The sequence below is a fragment of the Oryctolagus cuniculus genome, chromosome 2 (genome assembly GCF_964237555.1).
Source record: "Oryctolagus cuniculus chromosome 2, mOryCun1.1, whole genome shotgun sequence".
In the NCBI taxonomy this organism is placed as follows: domain Eukaryota; kingdom Metazoa; phylum Chordata; class Mammalia; order Lagomorpha; family Leporidae; genus Oryctolagus; species Oryctolagus cuniculus.
In genome coordinates this window covers 755,398-774,015 of record NC_091433.1, presented here as the reverse complement: position 1 = coordinate 774,015, position 18,618 = coordinate 755,398, and the positions used below count along the sequence as shown (strand labels likewise).

Below are 18,618 nucleotides of genomic sequence, written 5' to 3'. Positions count from 1 at the left end.
AAATATTTTTTAAATGAAATAATGTCAATTTAGATTACTTGTCTATTTTTACCTGGATTCCTTGGTTTTTGCTATCGAGCAGAGTTCTATATATAGATCCTGGATATTTATCCCTTTGCCAGCTGAACAATGTATGAATATTGTCTCCCATTCTGTTGTCTCTTCACACACTGTTTCTTTTTCTGTATGGAAGTTTCTTTGATATAACACCAGCTGTATATTTTGCTATTGCTGCCTGTGTTTTTGGGGTCTTATCCAAAAACCAGGTGATTGGAGTGCTTCCTCTTTGTTTTCTTATGATAGTCTCACAGTTTCAGGTCTTAAATTTGGGGTTTTGATCCAATTTTTTAATTTATTTTTTATTTGAAAGGCAGGGTTGCAGCAAGAGAGACAGAGAGTCCCATGCACAGGCTCACTCCCCAAATGTCCACAACAGCCAGCCAGACCCCCACCAAGGTCTCCCACGTGGGCGACGGGCCTGGGCCATCCTCTGCTGCTGTTCCAGGTGCATTGGCAGGGACGCGGACTGGAAGTGGAGCAGCCGGGACGCGAACCAGCACCTGTATGGGATGCTGGCACTGCAGGCGGCAGCTTAGCGCACTGCACCACAAAGCTGGTCCCTGTTCATCCTCTCTGAGTTGACTTCTGCGCACAGTGAAGGGGTCAGATTCACTTTTCTACATATCCACATCCAGTATTCCTGGCACTGTTTATTGAAGAAAGCATCTTCTCGCCAGCGTATGTTACTGGTGCCTTCATAAAAAATCAGTTGGGGGACCATCGTCGCGGCGTAACGGGCAGAACCACCACCTGCAATGCCAGCATCACAGATGGGCACCGATTCCAGTCCCAGCTGCGCCGCTTCCAAACCAGCTCCCTGGTAATGGCTTGGGAAAAGCAGCAGAACATGCCCCTGAACGTGCGTTCAGAACAAATATTGGGCCCCTGAACCCACATGGAAGACCTGGGAGAAGCTCCTGGCTTCAGTCTGGCCCAGTCCTGACCATTACAGCCATTTGGGGAGTGAACCATTGGATGGAAGACCTCTCTCCCTTTCTCTCCCCCCCCCCCCACCGTAACCCCCATCACCCACATGGAAGACCTAGATGGAGTTCCAGGCTCCTGGCTTCTGCCTGGACCAACCCCATTGTTACGGCTTTTGGGAGAATAACTAGCATATGGAAGAGCTCTCTCCCTCCCTCTTCCTTATCACTTTGCCTTTCAAATAAATTAGGAACTTTATTTAAAAAATTCTTAAGAGACTTGATGTGAGGCTTCTTATATAGTTGATCCTGGAGAATGTTCCATGTGCTGATAAGAGTGTGTATTCTGTAGCTGCTGGGTGAAATTCTCTATCTGTAGCATTCTCTTCTTGTACAGCAGAGTCAACTGCATGGTGTCTGTTCACTTTCAGTCTGGATGACCTGTCCACTGATGAAGTGAGACTGAAGTCCCCAACTATTACTGTATTAGCATCTCTCCCTTTAGAGCTAATAGTATTGGCTTTATAGGTTTCAGTGGATACCTGACAAACGCACTGAAGGGCTTGGGTTTATGGCACATTTCTTAGAATCTAGGAGCCCTCTGAGATCAACCTGGGTCCCAAAAAGGAAAAAAGGTGGTTTGAATTCTAAGCTGCCCACTTTCCTTTCACAGTTTCAGACGAACCATGCAGGAACAGCTTGGGAACACACCAGTCGATGGCACAGAGCCTTGGTCTGCTTCCAGAGCTCAAGAGCACACAGCTCCTCACCAGCCAAGCCGAGGCCTGGCTGCAAATGCTGTCAGTGCCCATTCAGAGCTGACCTCCACAGGCTCCACACAGCCCGTCCAGTACAGTGACTGTCCACACGCTGACTGTTCTATACCTCCACCAGGTGTTAACACTTCCCTGAAAACACCTCTTGGCTCCTGCGCAGAGCCTTACACCCTCACAGCTATCCACTTACTCTTTCTGGACGGACACAGGTAAAACTTAACAGGGCACTTCCCAAACTTTATACAAGTGACAGGACTTGCATATCCTTCAGCAGCTGCTCTCTTCACACCCAGAGACCTCAGGGGTACACCGCAGGAGCACGCTGGTCTGTCATTTATTTAACTTCTTGGTCTGAGCAGTGCAGCATCTCCTTAGATGCAGAAGCACAAACGCTCTCGAGTAGATGCCCAGGAATAAAACTCTAAGACGGAAAAGAAGCACATCTCGGGTCTCTCCCAAGCAGGTCCAGTGAACACGCCTCCACCGGCACTGTGGGAGGACTCACGTGCCCAGCTGTTCCGCGGTTAGTGCTGGCTCACCTGGTGACTCGGAGTACCCGCTCTCTGGTTTCCACTTGCAGTGAAGCTGAACAGCACCTCTTCCTGTACTAATGGGCCATCCAGGTTCCTCTGTGAGTTCATATTCTCATACTCACCCCTCTCCCCAAATTTTAAAATATTTATTAATTTTTTCAAAAGGCAGAGTGAGGCATAGCAGGTTAAGCCACTACCTGAGATGTCAGCATACCATATTGGCCCTTGTTCAAGTCCCAGCTGCTCCACTCTCAATCAGCTCTCTGCTATGACCTGGGAAAGCAGTGGAGGACGGCCTGAGTGCTTGGGCCCTGCACCCACAGGGGAGACCCAGATGAAGCTCTTGGCTTTGGCCTGGCCCAGCCTCAGCTGTTGCAACCATTTGGAGAGTGAACCAGCAGATGGAAAACCTCTGTCTCTCCCTACCTCTGTCACTCTACCTTTCAAATAAATAAATCTTTTTAAAAAAAGAAGAAGAAGAAAAAAGATAGATCCTCCAACCACTGATTCACCTCCCAAATGCCCACAAGAGCAATGCAGGGCCAGGCCGAAGCCAGGAGCCTGGAAATCCACCCAGGTCTCCCATGCGGGTGGCAGGAGCCCCAGCACTTGGGCCATCGCCGGCCGCCTCCCCAGGAACATTACCAGGGAGCTGGACTGGAGGCGGAGCATCCAGGGCTCAAACTGGTGCTCCAGTATGGGACACCAGTGTCACCAGTGTCACAGGCTAACCCAGTGCACTACAATGCTGGCACCCATCCCTTCGTTTTTCCCTTCAGGATTGTTTGGGTTCTATACATATGGCTTGTCCTTTCATTTTGCTCATGGTGTCTTTGGCACAAAATTTCCACCTTAGCATATTTCCTTTATATTCTGTGATCAGACTGGCTTATTTAAGAAATGTCCCCCAAGGGCCGGCACTGTGGCACAGGGATTGATCGCTGCCTGCAATGCCAGCATACCACGCTTCAGGTCCCAGCTGCTCCAATTCCAATCCAGCTCCCTACTAATGCACCTGGGAAAGCAGCAGAGGATGGCCCAGGTGCTTGGGCTCCTGACACCCATGTGGGAGACCCAGATGGAGTTCCAGGCTCCTGGCTTTATCCTGGCCCAGTCCCTGCCGCAGCTGTTGGGGCCATTTAGAAAGTGAGCCAACAGATGGAAGAACTCCCCACCCCCCATCCACCCACCCACATCTCTGTAGCTCTCCCTTTCAAATAAATAAAATCTCAAAAAAGATGAAGAAGAGGAAAAGAAAAAATAAACCCTCCCCTCTTCCAAGGCGATGAGGCTCCTATCCCAGCCAGCCGAGCCCCGGAGTCACCTGTGGCCCCAGCACCACAGGCGGTCTCCTTCCCATCCAGATGGGCTACAGCCTCTTCCCATCCATTGCACGCCCTCCACAGTCTGCTCCTGGTCCCTGCTCTGGGCACGGCCACCGTCCTGCGTGTCCTCAGCGTGTCACAGTCTTAAATAACACAACTTTTTCTAAACATATAAATTGCCGTTTTTCAGATTTATTTTATTTCTTTGCAAGGTGGATGGGGGGGGGGGGGGCAGAATCTTCCATCTGCTGTTCACCCCCAAATGGCCCCAGCGGCACAGGCTGAGCCAGGCTGAAGTCAGGAGCCAGGAGCTTCTTTTTGGGTCTCCCACGTGGGTACAAGGGCCCAAACACTTGGGCCATCTTCTACTTTCCCAGTCCATTAACAAGGAGCTGGATCGGAAGTGGAGCACCAGGACATGCACTGCCAACCACCCAGGATGCCAGCATGGCTTTACCAGATACACCACAACCCTGGCCCCAGTGGACTCTATTGTCACAGTTCCTCTTTGTTGCTGCACTTGAATGCTGATCACTCATCCACCAACCTCGGTGAACCCTTGAATTCTGAGTTTTTTCTGTATATTCTCCTGCATTTTCTACACAGATCTCTGCAAACAACGACAGCTGTGTCTCTTCCTTTACAAGTATGTCCTTTTCTTTCCCTTCGTTATAGTATTGGTTAGTATTTGCAGCACAATATTTATAAGCAGACAAAAGAGTGCCTTCAAAGTTTCAGCAGCAGAGGCGGGCATCTGGTCTAGGAGTTAAGACACCTGTGTTCCGTATCGGGCTCTGCCCCAGACTGGCTTCCAGCTCACGCGAAGCTGGCAGACAGCGGTGAAGGCTCGAGTAACGGGGTTCCTGCCACCCATGTGAGAGATCTGAGGGGCATCTGAATTGCATTCTGGCTCCCAGCTTCAGCACCCAGACGGGCCTGGGGTCACTGAGGGCATTTGGGGAGCTCTGTCTCAAACAAGTAAGCTTCTCATTAAAAAGGTAAAAAAGCCTTTTAAGTTTATAAAAGTTCATTAGTAAGTAAGATCCTTGCTCAGTTGCTCAGTTTTTTTAAATAGGTATCTTTTTTTTTTTTTTTTTTTTTTTTTGACAGGCAGGGTGGACAGTGAGAGAGAGAGACAGAGAGAAAGGTCTTCCTTTGCCGTTGGTTCACCCTCCAATGCCAGTGCGCTGCGGCCGGCGCACCGCGCTGATCCGATGGCAGGAGCCAGGTACTTCTCCTGGTCTCCCATGGGGTGCAGGGCCCAAGCACCTGGGCCATCCTCCACTGCCTTCGGGGGCCACAGCAGAGAGCTGGCCTGGAAGAGGGGCAACCGGGACAGAATCCAGCGCCCTGACCGGGACTAGAACCTGGTGTGCCGGCACCGCAGGTGGAGGATTAGCCTAGTGAGCTGCGGCGCCGGCCTTTAATAGGTATCTTTCAAGAATGAAAGATGTTTCCTTCTACTCCCGGCTCAGTAACTTTCTATAGAAAAAGGAATGAATTTTACCCAAATGCCCTTTCTCTATCAATTGAGATAATCATGAATCTGCTACACTTCGATTCACAATATAGCTTTTCTAACATTTAACCATCCTTGCATTCCTAAGAAGAGCCCTGCCAGTTCCTCTTGAAGGCACCACTCAAAAAGCTTTCCCCAGAATCCCCCAGCTCCGTTAAGGGACAAACAAAACATCACGTCTCATGGATTTCTTAAAGACCCCTCACCACTCACGGCTCCCACACTATGCAATGCTACCTGCCACAAAAACAGCGGCTGTTTAAGCACTCATGGAAAATTTTTATAAAATTAATAGTAGTACTTTTAATCACTATATGGATTTAGACTGAACAGAAAATTCTGAAGATTAAAATTAAAATGGACTCTATAACAAAATGGCCTATAAGCCCTAGATATAACCCATAGCTCTAAGCAACAGTTACTAAGATTCCCTTACTTCTCTACACTGAAACCAGCCTTCATTACACACCACACCTCCGGATCATGCACTTTATGAAGGTGATGAAGAAAATTATGTGAATACTTTCATCACTGACCTACTACCATCCTTTGAAATATCGCGGAGATAAATCCTCCACGTAACTCGGAACTAATGGGCGAGTGGCGCTGGGGCCTCCACTCAGAACCGTCTGCTGCAGACACTGACCCAGAGCTACAGGTGGGCCACGGCTGTGCTTCTCGGAGGGCAGTCCCGTGGGCCACACTGCTCCTGGCGTCTTCTCCCCCACACTGGGAGAACACGCGGTAGGAACCCCAAGTCAGGACCTCTGCACCCTAACAAAACTCACTCACTACATCTAAAACATGGACTCGGCTCACCACAGACCCCTGGAAACGCTGAGAAACAGGGTCCGGGCTGCAGGGAGGTCCTCGAGCAGCCAGCACAGTACTGACCTCATCCCTGTGCTTCTGACAGAAGACCAGGAACTGGGATGCCGCGTCGCCCTTCCTGCCGCGTGGGGCGGAGGCCGAGGCCTTCTTCCTCCCGGCAGGAGACCCCACTCCTCTTTTGGGGTCAGTCTCCACGGTCTTCACTGAGCCAGGGTCACTCTCTCGGTTCTCAGCAGAGACACAGAGTTTGGCTCTCCGCCTCCTCTTCGTGGGAACGCCCTCTTCTCTCTCACACAGGGGGCTCCCAGCAGCTTCCTCCCTGACTCCTGAGGACGCTGCCGTTTCTCCCGGACACACCACAGCAACGCCAGCCTCCTCAGCCACTCGAGGGTTGAGATGAAGCTGGTCCCCCACATAGACGAAGGTGAACTTGGCTTTCCGCTCCTCGACTGACATGCCTGCTGCCTCTTCTGCTTGAACAATGCCCATCTGCCACTGGGCCCTCAGTTTCCCTGAAATGGGCTTCAAGAGCTGAGAAGAAAAACATGCGACACTGTAAGCTCAAAACACAAACACAAACGAAAAGCTCTCCTTTTAAAAGGACACTTAAAATGTCAGGAAAATTCAAAGGTCAAAAACTAACTAACTTAGGTTTTGGAGAGAATTCAGTCCCACATGGCAACCCTACTGTTTCTTTAAACTAGACGTCAACTCCAATGGCATAACTAATTAGCAATGGCATTGACTACAAATATAAAGGAACATAAAAGCTTCAAAACAAATTATCCCTGGGAATCACCCAAAGAGTGAGAGAGCAGTAGGCTGCGGCACCAGAGAAACCTGTCCTGTGCTAGCAGAAAGCGTCCCTGGACAAACCAAACAATGGCAGACACAGGCAGCCAGGGACTGCGTCAGAACAAGACAAATAGCAGTTTATATAACAATGAAAACGTTGGTCTAAAAGTACACTGAAGGAATATGTATCACCTTAATTTTCTCAGCTTTTGTAGGTGCCTGCCTGGCACTTTCCTGGCACAATTTCTCAAACTGTTCTTCTCCTTGAAAAGCCACCAGGCTCTTCTCAAATATCCACGCCCTTTCCGGGGCGTCGCCAAAGAACTGCACATGGTACTGGCGTGCACTCTTCTTCTGACCTGGTTTTTAAAATAAAATGTTAGGACAGGAAGTTAGAGTTTGGGATGAACTTTGGCAAATCTTTTACTCCTCTGAAGTTGTTTGGTGCTTTTGAACCTGTTAACCTTAAAACAAACCCGACCTTCTTACCACCACCATGCTCCATGCCCAGGAGGGAAACACGGACAAGAGACAGTGAGGCTCAAAGCTGACCAAGCTGTGCAGTCCTTCAACTCTTCCCTGCGATCAGACAAGGAGGACGGAGGAGGGCTGCAGCAAAGGGGACATTTCAGCAGAGAGGGGAGAGGGGAAGGGGTGGGAAACTGGTACAGATCCCAGGCCCATTGCCTGCCAGCTGAAAGAGCACTAACAGCCTCCAAGAGCAGCTGAGACCAGAGTGGGTCCTTGGAAGTCCACTGCTGCGCATGCTGTTACAAGGAAGAAACCACGGCCCACAGTGCAGCCAGAGGGAACCTGGAAGAGGAAAGACATGGGGACCCCATAACCCAAGAGGATGTGCCAGATTCCACTGAGGGCAAACGAGAGGCTGGACACAAGTATGCTGGTCAAAAGGTGGGCAGGGGAGGAGCAGACCTCCATGGGGATTACTAGTCCACATTCCTCACGCAAAACCACGGCACCAGGGAGTCAAAGGATGCTCCCTAGAAAACTGAAGCACCCAGAGGAAAAACCTACCCACTGAGTCTTCAGGAATTCCTCCAACTAGCCGCTAATGGCCATTCAGACCCTCTAAAGCGCAGGTGGCCAGGGAACAAAGCCCTCTGCATATGGCTGTAGGCAGCCCTGAGTGTTGCCCTCTCAAACACAGCCCAGCACCAAGGACCCCAGGACTCAGGGAAGGACCCAGCATGCATGAGCACAGCACACACAGAAAGGAACAGCACCTGCAGGGCCACAGACAGGAGGAAAAGACAGCAGCACAGAAAAACCCTGGTTTGCCATGAACAGAGAAAGAGCTATTAGACATGTGAAAACGTGGGGCCAGCACTGTGGCACGGCAGGCTAAGCCACCGTCTGCAGCACCAGCATCCCATACAGGTGCTGGTTCGAGTCCCAGCTGCTCCACTTCTGATCCAGATCCCTCCTAATGCTAATGCATCTAGAAAAGCAGGAGCCTGGGAAAGCTTGGGCCCCTCCAACCACGTGGGAGACCCAGATTAAGCTCCTGGCTCCAGCCTCGCCCAGTCCTGATCACTGTAGCCTTTTGGGGAGCAAGCCAGCAAATGGAAAAATCTCTCTTCTCTGTCTCTGTCTCTCCCTCTCTTGCTGCAACTCTTTCAAATAAATAAATACATCTCTTAAAAAAAAAAAAGAAATTTAGGGGCTGGCGTCGTAGGGTAGCAGGTTAAGCCACTGCCTGCAGTGCCAGCATCCCATATGGGTACCAGTTTGAGTCCCAGTTGTTCTACTTCTGATCTAGCTCCCTGTCTGGGAAAGCAGAGGAAGATGGCCCCTGCACCTAACGTGGGAGACCCAGAAGAAGCTCCTGGCTTCGGATCGACCCAGCTCTGGCCGTTGTGGCCATCTGAGGAGTAAACCAGCAGATGGAAGACCTCTCTTTCTGTCTCTCCCTCTCTGTAACTCTTTCAAATAAATGAATAAATCTTTTTTTAAAAGGAAATTTAAAAACATAATTTTGGAAACAAAATTAAACAAAAATACCTGAAAAAACCTCCCAGAAAGACAAAGATTATGAAGAAAAATATTATTCCCGTAAGACAGCCACCTAACAGGCCTCTCAGAGAGAACTGCAGCTCCCTGGTGCCTCACCACTCCCACGGCAGGACCTGCTGCGGGTGGAAAGACGACAGCATCGGCACAAACAGAACAAGATACATCCAGAACGGCCAAAGGACGCTAAAAGGAAGGGAATAATAGCTGCAAAATTATGAGTGGAATTATGCTCAATATAAAATTCTAAATCCAGCAAAAGCACTAATCAGCCGTGAGCAGAGAGACCGGAGTCATGGCACGGAAGGTTAACTGCTGCGTGTGACACCAGCATCCCACATGAGGCTGGCAGTTCAAGTCCTGCCTGCTCCGCTTCTGATTCCTGATCCAGCTCCCCACTAGTGCATCTGGGAGGCAGTGGAAACGGCCCAACTACTTTAGGTCTCTTCTACCCACATGAGACCTCGCTGGAGTTCCCAGCTCCTGGCTTCAGCCTGGTCCAGACCAGGTTGTCGCAGCCATTCTGGAGTAAACCAGTGGGTGGAAGATCAGTGTGCGTGTGTGTGTGTGTGTGTGACCCCTTCTCTGTTGCTCTTTCAAATAAAATCTCTTTGAGTATGAGAGAAAAGTAGCATCCTCTGACCCCCAGGGACTCCAGTTCTGCTATGTGCACACTTTCCCAGTGCGCACCGGAAGACGGACTCCAGCAAAAAAGGAAAACTAGCTACGAAAGAGCACAGCATGAAACTACAGAAAATAATGCAAGTAACTCAGGAAGGCGTCTTTAAGAAGTCTAAGATGACGGTGAAGAGCATCAGCAATCCAGATGAAGAGGCACAAACAAAGATTGCAGGAGAGCCCTCAAGGAGACAATGAGCTCTGAGTGGCCAGCACTGTGGGGCAGTGGGTAAAGCTCTGCCTGCAGTGCCAGTATCCCATATGGGTGCCAGTTCAAATTCTGGCTGCTCCACTTCTGATCCAGCTCCCTGCTGGTGTAGCTGGGAAAGCAGCAGAGGACGGCCCAAGTGCTTGACCCCTGCACCCACGTGGGAGACCTGGAAGAGACTCCTGGCATCAGACTGGCCCAGCTCCAGCCACTGCAGCCATTTGGGGAAGGAATCAGCAGATGGAAGACCTCCGTCTCTCCCTTTCTCTCTGTAACTCTGCCTTTCAAATAAGTCAATTAACCTTTAAAAGAAAGAATGGGGGGGGGGGGGGACACTGTGGCACAGTAGGTTAATCCTCCACCTGCGGCACTGACATCCCAAATGGACACACCAGTTCTAGTCCCGGCTGCTCCTCTTCCAATCTAGCTCTCTGCTGTGGCCTGGGAAAGCAGTAGAAGATGGCCCAAATCTGTGGCCCAAGTCCCTGCACCCACATGGGAGACCGGGAAGAAGTGCCTGGCTCCTGGCTTTGGATCAGCGCAGCTCCAACCGTTGCGGCCATTTGGGGAGTGAACTAACAGATGGAAGACCTCTCTCTCTGTTTCTCCCTCTCACCACCTGTGACTCTACGGGAGGGAGGGAGGAAAAGAAAGGATGAGAGAAAGGAACTCTGACACAGGAAGAACAATCCAGGCAGCAAGGGAAGAGGAGTAAAACCGGAGCTTCATCCTGCATTCCTGCTTGTGTGGTTCCTGGGAGGCAGCATAATGGCCTGGCCCAGCCCTGGCAGTTGTGGGCATTTTGTAAGTAAACCAGTAGATGGCAGGTCTCTGTCTGCCTCCCAAATAAATAAGTAAATAAGTAAACTTCAAAGATAAGCTCCAGGCTTGATATCTGTATAGCAGTTAGGGTGCCAGTTAGGATGCTGAAATCCATACTGACGTGCCTGGGGTGAGTCCCGGCTCTGCTCCCAATTCCACTTTCCTGCTAATGTGCACCCTGGGGAGTGGCACACAGTGACTCAAGTAATTGGGTCCCTGCTACCACCCAGAAACCTGGATTCAGTTCCTGGCACCCAGCATCTGGGGGATGAAGCAGAAAATGGGCTTTTCCCCCATGTGAGTCAGGGGTGCAATCACTTGGGCCATCTGCTGCTTTCCCCGGCACATGAGCAGGGAGCTGGATGGGAGGCAGAGCAGCTGGGACTCCAACACGAGATGCCAGCATCGCAGGCACCAGCTTAACCCACTACACCGCAACACCAGCCAGCCCCTTTACGGGGACCTTGAATCCATATGAACCTTACTTTGGTCCAAGAGGTAAATCTCTCACAATGTAAGTGATGTAATGAACCAGTTGTCCCAGGGCCATTTCTGAGTCTGTATGGACATGTCGGTTGGTGCCTCCTCCACCCATCGACCCTTCTGAGAGAGCCTGGCCTCTGCCATCAGTGCTGGTGCCCAATTCTGTGCCATGTTCCTTTCCTTCCATCACTGCTCATTCGACTACATGTGGCCCTGGACACTCTGCGCTAACTGAACTGAAATCTTTCTCCAGATTCTGTGGAGGCCATTAAACTGCCAGTGGCCATTCATGCAGCCAGAATGGATCCCACAAGAGACACAGCTGCTTCAGAGCTGCAGCTCCGGGAAGAAAGAGAAGTCAAAAAGATGCAGACATGGCCAGGTGGCTACAGAAGGAGGAGGGGGCACAGAGGCAAGGTCCCAAGGACAAGAGGCCACTCGGAGCTCCACGGGAAACCAGGAACAGGCAGCAGCACGCCTAGACTTCTCATTTCAGTACCAGGGAGGGTGGGGATGGTGGAGGGGACCAGAGCCCAGAAACAGGCAAAGCAGACTGGCACACGTGCTGCTCCGTGGGAGACTTCAACACGTTTCTCAGCACCCAATACAAGAAGCAATTCCATAAACAAGGATTTGCTATCAGATAATACAAGAGAACAGCAGATGACCATAATGTTTTCAGAAAATACTGGAGGGGCCGGAGCCATGGCATACCAGGTAAAGCCACAGCCTGCAGTGCCGACATCCTATATGAACACCAGTTCAAGTCAACTGTGCTGAGTGCCTGTCTCCAAGGGTTTTTTTGTTTTTTTACAGACTTATGTATTGGGGTCGGCGCTGTGGCACAGCGGGTTAAAGCCCTGGCCTGAAGCACCGGCATCCCATATGGGCACCAGTTCAAGTCCCAGCCGCTCCACTTCCAATCCAGCTCTCTGCTATGGCCTGGGAAAGCAGTAGAAGATGGCCCAAGTCCACGGGCCCCTGCACCCACATGGGAGACCAGGAAGAAGCTCCTGGCTCCCGGCTTTGGATAGGTGCATTTCCGGCTATTGCTGCCCACTGGGGAGTGAACCAGCAGGTGAAAGACCTCTCTCTCTGTCTCTGTCTCTCTAACTCTGCCTTTCAAATAAATAAACCTTTAAAAAAAAAAGAAGAAGAAGAAAGTATTGGAAATAAAGCAATGAAGGCCTTTTTTTTTTTTTTTTTTTTTTGGACAGGCAGAGTTAGTGAGAGAGAGAGAGAGAGAGAAATGTCTTCCTTCTGTTGGTTCACCCCTCAAATGGCTGCTACAGCTGGTGCGCTGCGCAGATCCAAAGCAAGGAGCCAGGTGCTTCCTCCTGGTCTCCCCTGCAGGTGCAGGGCCCAAGGACTTGGGCCATCCCCCACTGCCTTCCCGGGCCACAGCAGAGAGCTGGACTGGAAGAGGAGCAACAGGGACAGAACCAGCACCCCAACCAGGACTAGAACCTGAAGTGCTGGCGCCGCAGGCAGAGGATTAGCCTAGTGAGCCGCGGCACCAGCCTAAGGCTAACTCTTTTAAAAAAAAAAAATTATTTGAGGGGCTAGCGCCATGGCTCACTTGGCTAATCCTCCGCAGGCGGCGCCAGCATCCCATATGGGCGCCGGGTTCTATTCCCGGTTGCTCTTCTTCCAGTCCAGCTCTCTGCTGTGGCCCAGGAGGGCAGTGGAGGATAGAGGATGGCCCAAGTGCTTAGGCGCCTGCACCTACGTGGGAGACCAGGAGAAAGCACCTGGCTCCGGGCTTCAGATCGGCGCAGCGCCAACCGTGGTGGCCATTTGGCGGGTGAACCAATGGAAGGAAGACCTCTCTCTCTGTCTCTCTATCTGTATCTGTCAAAAAAATAAAATAATTTGAAAGGCAGAGTTACAGAGAGGGAAGGAGAAAGGGGAGAGAGAAAGAGAGAGATCTTCCATCCACTGGTTCACTTCCCAAATGGCCCTGACATTCTGGTCAGGGCTGGGTTAGGCCAAACCCGGGGAGCCAGGGACCCTATCCATGTCTCCCACATGGGTAGCAGTGGCCCAAGTACTTGGGTTGTCTTCCATTGCTTTCCCAAGCACATCATCAGGGAACTAGATTTAGAGCAGGGCAGCCAAGACTAACCTGCTCTCATAGGGGATGCTGGCATTCAGGCAGTGGCTAATCCACCGTACTGCAATGCTGCCAGCTCATCAAAGGTTAACGCTTAAGGTTCCCTTCCAGAACACAGAAAAAGTGACAACAAAAATCTTCACCAACAGAACACTACTGACTGCAGGCCACAATCACCTACAAAAAGACAGGCGAGTCCCGGCTGCTCCACTTCCGATCCAGCTCCCTGCTAAAGCCCCTGGGAAAGCAGCAGAGGACAGCCCACATCCCTGTCATCCACAGGGGTGACCCAGATGAAGCTCCTGCCTCCTGGCTTCAGCCTGGCCATTGCAGCCATTTGGGGAATGAACCAGCAAGATAGGAGAACTCTTTGTCTCTCCTACTCTCTAACTCTGCCTTTCAAATAAATAAGTAAATTGGCCGGCGCCGCGGCTCACTAGGCTAATCCTCCGCCTAGCGGCGCCGGCACACCGGGTTCTAGTCCCGGTCGGGGCGCCGGATTCTGTCCCGGTTGCCCCTCTTCCAGGCCAGCCCTCTGCTGTGGCCAGGGAGTGCAGTGGAGGATGGCCCAGGTGCTTGGGCCCTGCACCCCATGGGAGACCAGGAAAAGCACCTGGCTCCTGGCTCCTGCCATCGGATCAGCGCGGTGCGCCGGCCGCAGCGCGCTGGCCGCGGCGGCCATTGGAGGGTGAACCAACGGCAAAGGAAGACCTTTCTCTCTGTCTCTCTCTCTCACTGTCCACTCTGCCTGTCAAAATAAATAAATAAATAAATAAAATAAATAAATAAATAAGTAAGTAAATTAAAAAAAAAAAAAAAGAGGGAGAGGCTGTTAGGGAATCCAGTACCCAAGCACGGCACACACGACTCACTGAGAGTGATGGATGCTGAGCACCACGCACTCAAATGTGGTCGACTTCATCCACGGACCCTGCCTCGCTCCCTTCCTTCCCACAGGTTCCTGTGACCACATTTCTTCCTACAGGCTTTCTGAATCTCCATCTTGCCGGCATTATTCACCCTGGGTCCTCTCCATCTGACCTGCTTTGCAGATGTGCACTCTGTGTCTCCTGATGCTGGTTTGCTTGTGCCCACCAAGGCCTCTCCCCTGCACCACAGAGCCTCCCCAAGAGAAGCAGACCGAGGGCTGCACCGTGGAGGCGAGGCCGGCCGCACCCTGCCTGAGGCTGGCAGATGACATTCTCTCCTGCATGCACATCTGCTCCAGCCCAGCCATCCTGACCTGGGTCTAACCACAGATCACAAGTAGGTGGTGGAGGGGCTGCCTTAATCAGAAGATGCTGAAGAGAAAAACAGCCAGATCCCAAGTAAGTACCCAATTCAACCCCCGAGCACAGGGGAGCAAAGGCAGTTCGGGAATACTGGAGACAGTGGAGCTATCTCAGTTTCCAGAATCATGGCTGGGGCTGCTTCAGCAGGGCCCCGTCCTGGTTCTGACCCATCTGCAGAAGGGCCCGTCCTGGTTCTCACCCATCTGCAGAAGGGCCCCGTCCTGGTTCTGACCCATCTGCAGAAGGGCCCGTCCTGGTTCTCACCCATCTGCAGAAGGGCCTCGTCCTGGTTCTGACCCATCTGCAGAAGGGCCCCGTCCTGGTTCTGACCCATCTGCAGAAGGGCCCGTCCTGGTTCTCACCCATCTGCAGAAGGGCCCCGTCCTGGTTCTGACCCATCTGCAGAAGGGCCCCGTCCTGGTTCTGACCCATCTGCAGAAGGGCCCGTCCTGGTTCTGACCCATCTGCAGAAGGGCCCGTCCTGGTTCTGACCCATCTGCAGAAGGGCCCCGTCCTGGTTCTGACCCATCTGCAGAAGGGCCCGTCCTGGTTCTGACGCATCTGCAGAAGGGCCCCGTCCTGGTTCTCACCCATCTGCAGAACGGCCCCATCCTGGTTCTGACCCATCTGCAGAAGGGCCCGTCCTGGTTCTCACCCATCTGCAGAAGGGCCCCGTCCTGGTTCTGACCCATCTGCAGAAGGGCCCCGTCCTGGTTCTGACGCATCTGCAGAAGGGCCCGTCCTGGTTCTCACCCATCTGCAGAAGGGCCCGTCCTGGTTCTGACCCATCTGCAGAAGGGCCCGTCCTGGTTCTCACCCATCTGCAGAAGGGCCCCGTCCTGGTTCTGACCCATCTGCAGAAGGGCCCGTCCTGGTTCTGACCCATCTGCAGAAGGGCCCGTCCTGGTTCTGACCCATCTGCAGAAGGGCCCCGTCCTGGTTCTGACACATCTGCAGAAGGGCCCGTCCTGGTTCTCACCCATCTGCAGAAGGCCCCGTCCTGGTTCTCACCCATCTGCAGAAGGGCCCCGTCCTGGTTCTGACCCATCTGCAGAAGGGCCCGTCCTGGTTCTCACCCATCTGCAGAAGGCCCCGTCCTGGTTCTCACCCATCTGCAGAAGGGCCCCGTCCTGGTTCTGACCCATCTGCAGAAGGGCCCCGTCCTGGTTCTGACCCATCTGCAGAAGGGCCCGTCCTGGTTCTGACCCATCTGCAGAAGGGCCCCGTCCTGGTTCTGACCCATCTGCAGAAGGGCCCCGTCCTGGTTCTGACCCATCTGCAGAAGGGCCCGTCCTGGTTCTGACCCATCTGCAGAAGGGCCCCGTCCTGGTTCTCACCCATCTGCAGAAGGGCCCGTCCTGGTTCTCACCCATCTGCAGAAGGGCCCCGTCCTGGTTCTGACCCATCTGCAGAAGGGCCCGTCCTGGTTCTCACCCATCTGCAGAAGGCCCCGTCCTGGTTCTCACCCATCTGCAGAAGGGCCCCGTCCTGGTTCTGACCCATCTGCAGAAGGGCCCCGTCCTGGTTCTGACCCATCTGCAGAAGGGCCCGTCCTGGTTCTGACCCATCTGCAGAAGGGCCCCGTCCTGGTTCTGACCCATCTGCAGAAGGGCCCCGTCCTGGTTCTGACCCATCTGCAGAAGGGCCCGTCCTGGTTCTCACCCATCTGCAGAAGGGCCCGTCCTGGTTCTGACCCATCTGCAGAAGGACCCCGTCCTGGTTCTGACCCATCTGCAGAACGGCCCCGTCCTGGTTCTGACCCATCTGCAGAAGGGCCCCGTCCTGGTTCTGACCCATCTGCAGAAGGGCCCGTCCTGGTTCTGACCCATCTGCAGAAGGGCCCGTCCTGGTTCTGACCCATCTGCAGAAGGGCCCCGTCCTGGTTCTGACCCATCTGCAGAAGGGCCCCGTCCTGGTTCTGACCCATCTGCAGAAGGGCCCCGTCCTGGTTCTGACCCATCTGCAGAAGGGCCCCGTCCTGGTTCTCACCCATCTGCAGAAGGGCCCGTCCTGGTTCTGACGCATCTGCAGAAGGGCCCCGTCCTGGTTCTGACCCATCTGCAGAAGGGCCCCGTCCTGGTTCTCACCCATCTGCAGAAGGGCCCCGTCCTGGTTCTCACCCATCTGCAGAAGGGCCCGTCCTGGTTCTGACCCATCTGCAGAAGGGCCCCGTCCTGGTTCTGACCCATCTGCAGAAGGGCCCGTCCTGGTTCTCACCCATCTGCAGAAGGGCCCCGTCCTGGTTCTGACCCATCTGCAGAAGGGCCCCGTCCTGGTTCTGACGCATCTGCAGAAGGGCCCCGTCCTGGTTCTGACCCATCTGCAGAAGGGCACCGTCCTGGTTCTCACCCATCTGCAGAAGGGCCCCGTCCTGGTTCTGACCCATCTGCAGAAGGACCCCGTCCTGGTTCTGACCCATCTGCAGAACGGCCCCGTCCTGGTTCTGACCCATCTGCAGAAGGGCCCCGTCCTGGTTCTGACCCATCTGCAGAAGGGCCCCGTCCTGGTTCTGACCCATCTGCAGAAGGGCCCGTCCTGGTTCTGACCCATCTGCAGAAGGGCCCCGTCCTGGTTCTGACCCATCTGCAGAAGGACCCCGTCCTGGTTCTGACCCATCTGCAGAACGGCCCCGTCCTGGTTCTGACCCATCTGCAGAAGGGCCCGTCCTGGTTCTGACCCATCTGCAGAAGGGCCCCGTCCTGGTTCTGACCCATCTGCAGAAGGGCCCGTCCTGGTTCTCACCCATCTGCAGAAGGGCCCCATCCTGGTTCTGACGCATCTGCAGAAGGGCCCGTCCTGGTTCTCACCCATCTGCAGAAGGGCCCCGTCCTGGTTCTGACCCATCTGCAGAAGGGCCCCGTCCTGGTTCTCACCCATCTGCAGAACGGCCCCGTCCTGGTTCTGACCCATCTGCAGAAGGGCCCGTCCTGGTTCTCACCCATCTGCAGAAGGGCCCCGTCCTGGTTCTGACCCATCTGCAGAACGGCCCCGTCCTGGTTCTGACCCATCTGCAGAAGGGCCCCGTCCTGGTTCTGACCCATCTGCAGAAGGGCCCGTCCTGGTTCTGACCCATCTGCAGAAGGGCCCCGTCCTGGTTCTGACCCATCTGCAGGCAGACAGGTCAAGTGCATGACATCTACAGCTAACGGGGCTGGCAAGGGGACAAGTGTTCACACAGAGAGAGGGGACACGTAGAACCAGGTATTCTCACCCACATGAGGGGGATGAGTGTCCACTGTGCAGTTCTGCTTTAACCAACAGGCTTGAAAACATTTTTAAAAAAATAGCAACAATAAATAATTCATTTCACACATAAACACAGCTAGAATTCAAGCGTAAACACTGGACATCATTGTGAAAACAGGGAAAAGCTGGTAACATGAAGACATTAGAAATGGGTAAGGAATAGGCCGGCGCCGCGGCTCACTAGGCTAATCCTCCGCCTTGCGGCGCCGGCACACCGGGTTCTAGTCCCGGTCGGGGCGCCGGATTCTGTCCCGGTACACCGGGTTCTAGTCCCGGTCGGGGCGCCGGATTCTGTCCCGGTTGCCCCTCTTCCAGGCCAGCTCTCTGCTGTGGCCCGGGAGTGCAGTGGAGGATGGCCCAGGTGCTTGGGCCCTGCACCCCATGGGAGACCAGGAGAAGCACCTGGCTCCTGCCATCGGATCAGCGCGGTGCGCCAGCCACAGCGCACTGGCCGCAGCGGCCATTGGAGGGTGAACCAACGGCAAAGGAAGACCTTTCTCTCTGTCTCTCTCTCTCACTATCCACTCTGCCTGTCAAAAAAAAAAAAAGAAAAAAGAAAAAAGAAATGGGTAAGGAATAGCAGTGAAGACGTCTGTGTAGGGGCCGGTGCTGTGGTGCAGCGGAGTAAGCCACCATCTGCAGTGCCAGCATCCTATATGGGCAATGCCCATAGTCCCAGCTGCGCCACTTCCGATCCAGCTCCCTGCTAATATGCCTGGGAAAGCAGCAGAGAATGGCCCAAGTGCTTGGGTCCCTACATCCTCATGGAAGACCTGGAAGAAGCTCTAGGCTCCTGTCTTGGGCCTGGCCCAGCCCCAGCAGTTTCAACAATTTAGAGAGTGAATCAGAGGATGGAAGATCTTCCTCTCTGTCTCTCTCTCTCTCTCTCTAACTCTGCCTTTCAAATACATTAAAACACACACACACACCCAAGTGTACCACATCCAAGTGTCCGGGTTTGACTCCAGGCTCTGGCTCTAGCC

At 53.3% G+C, this 18,618-nt stretch overlaps 1 protein-coding gene across 6 annotated transcripts in view; it reads right to left on the bottom strand.

Annotated features, from left to right (window-relative positions):
* Positions 1–18,618, bottom strand: part of NSD2 (nuclear receptor binding SET domain protein 2) — a 98,317-nt gene that overhangs the window by 46,338 nt on the left and 33,361 nt on the right. For all 6 annotated transcript variants that reach the window (XR_011386168.1, XM_070067968.1, XM_070067971.1 and 3 more), the window contains 2 exons: positions 6,955–7,121; positions 6,031–6,498 (listed from right to left, as the gene is read on the bottom strand). Coding sequence is in view for 5 of the 6 variants with exons in the window: in XM_070067968.1 (XP_069924069.1) it covers positions 6,031–6,498; positions 6,955–7,121 (635 nt within the window). In the remaining variant the exon portion in view is untranslated. The remainder of the gene's footprint in view (positions 1–6,030; positions 6,499–6,954; positions 7,122–18,618) is intronic.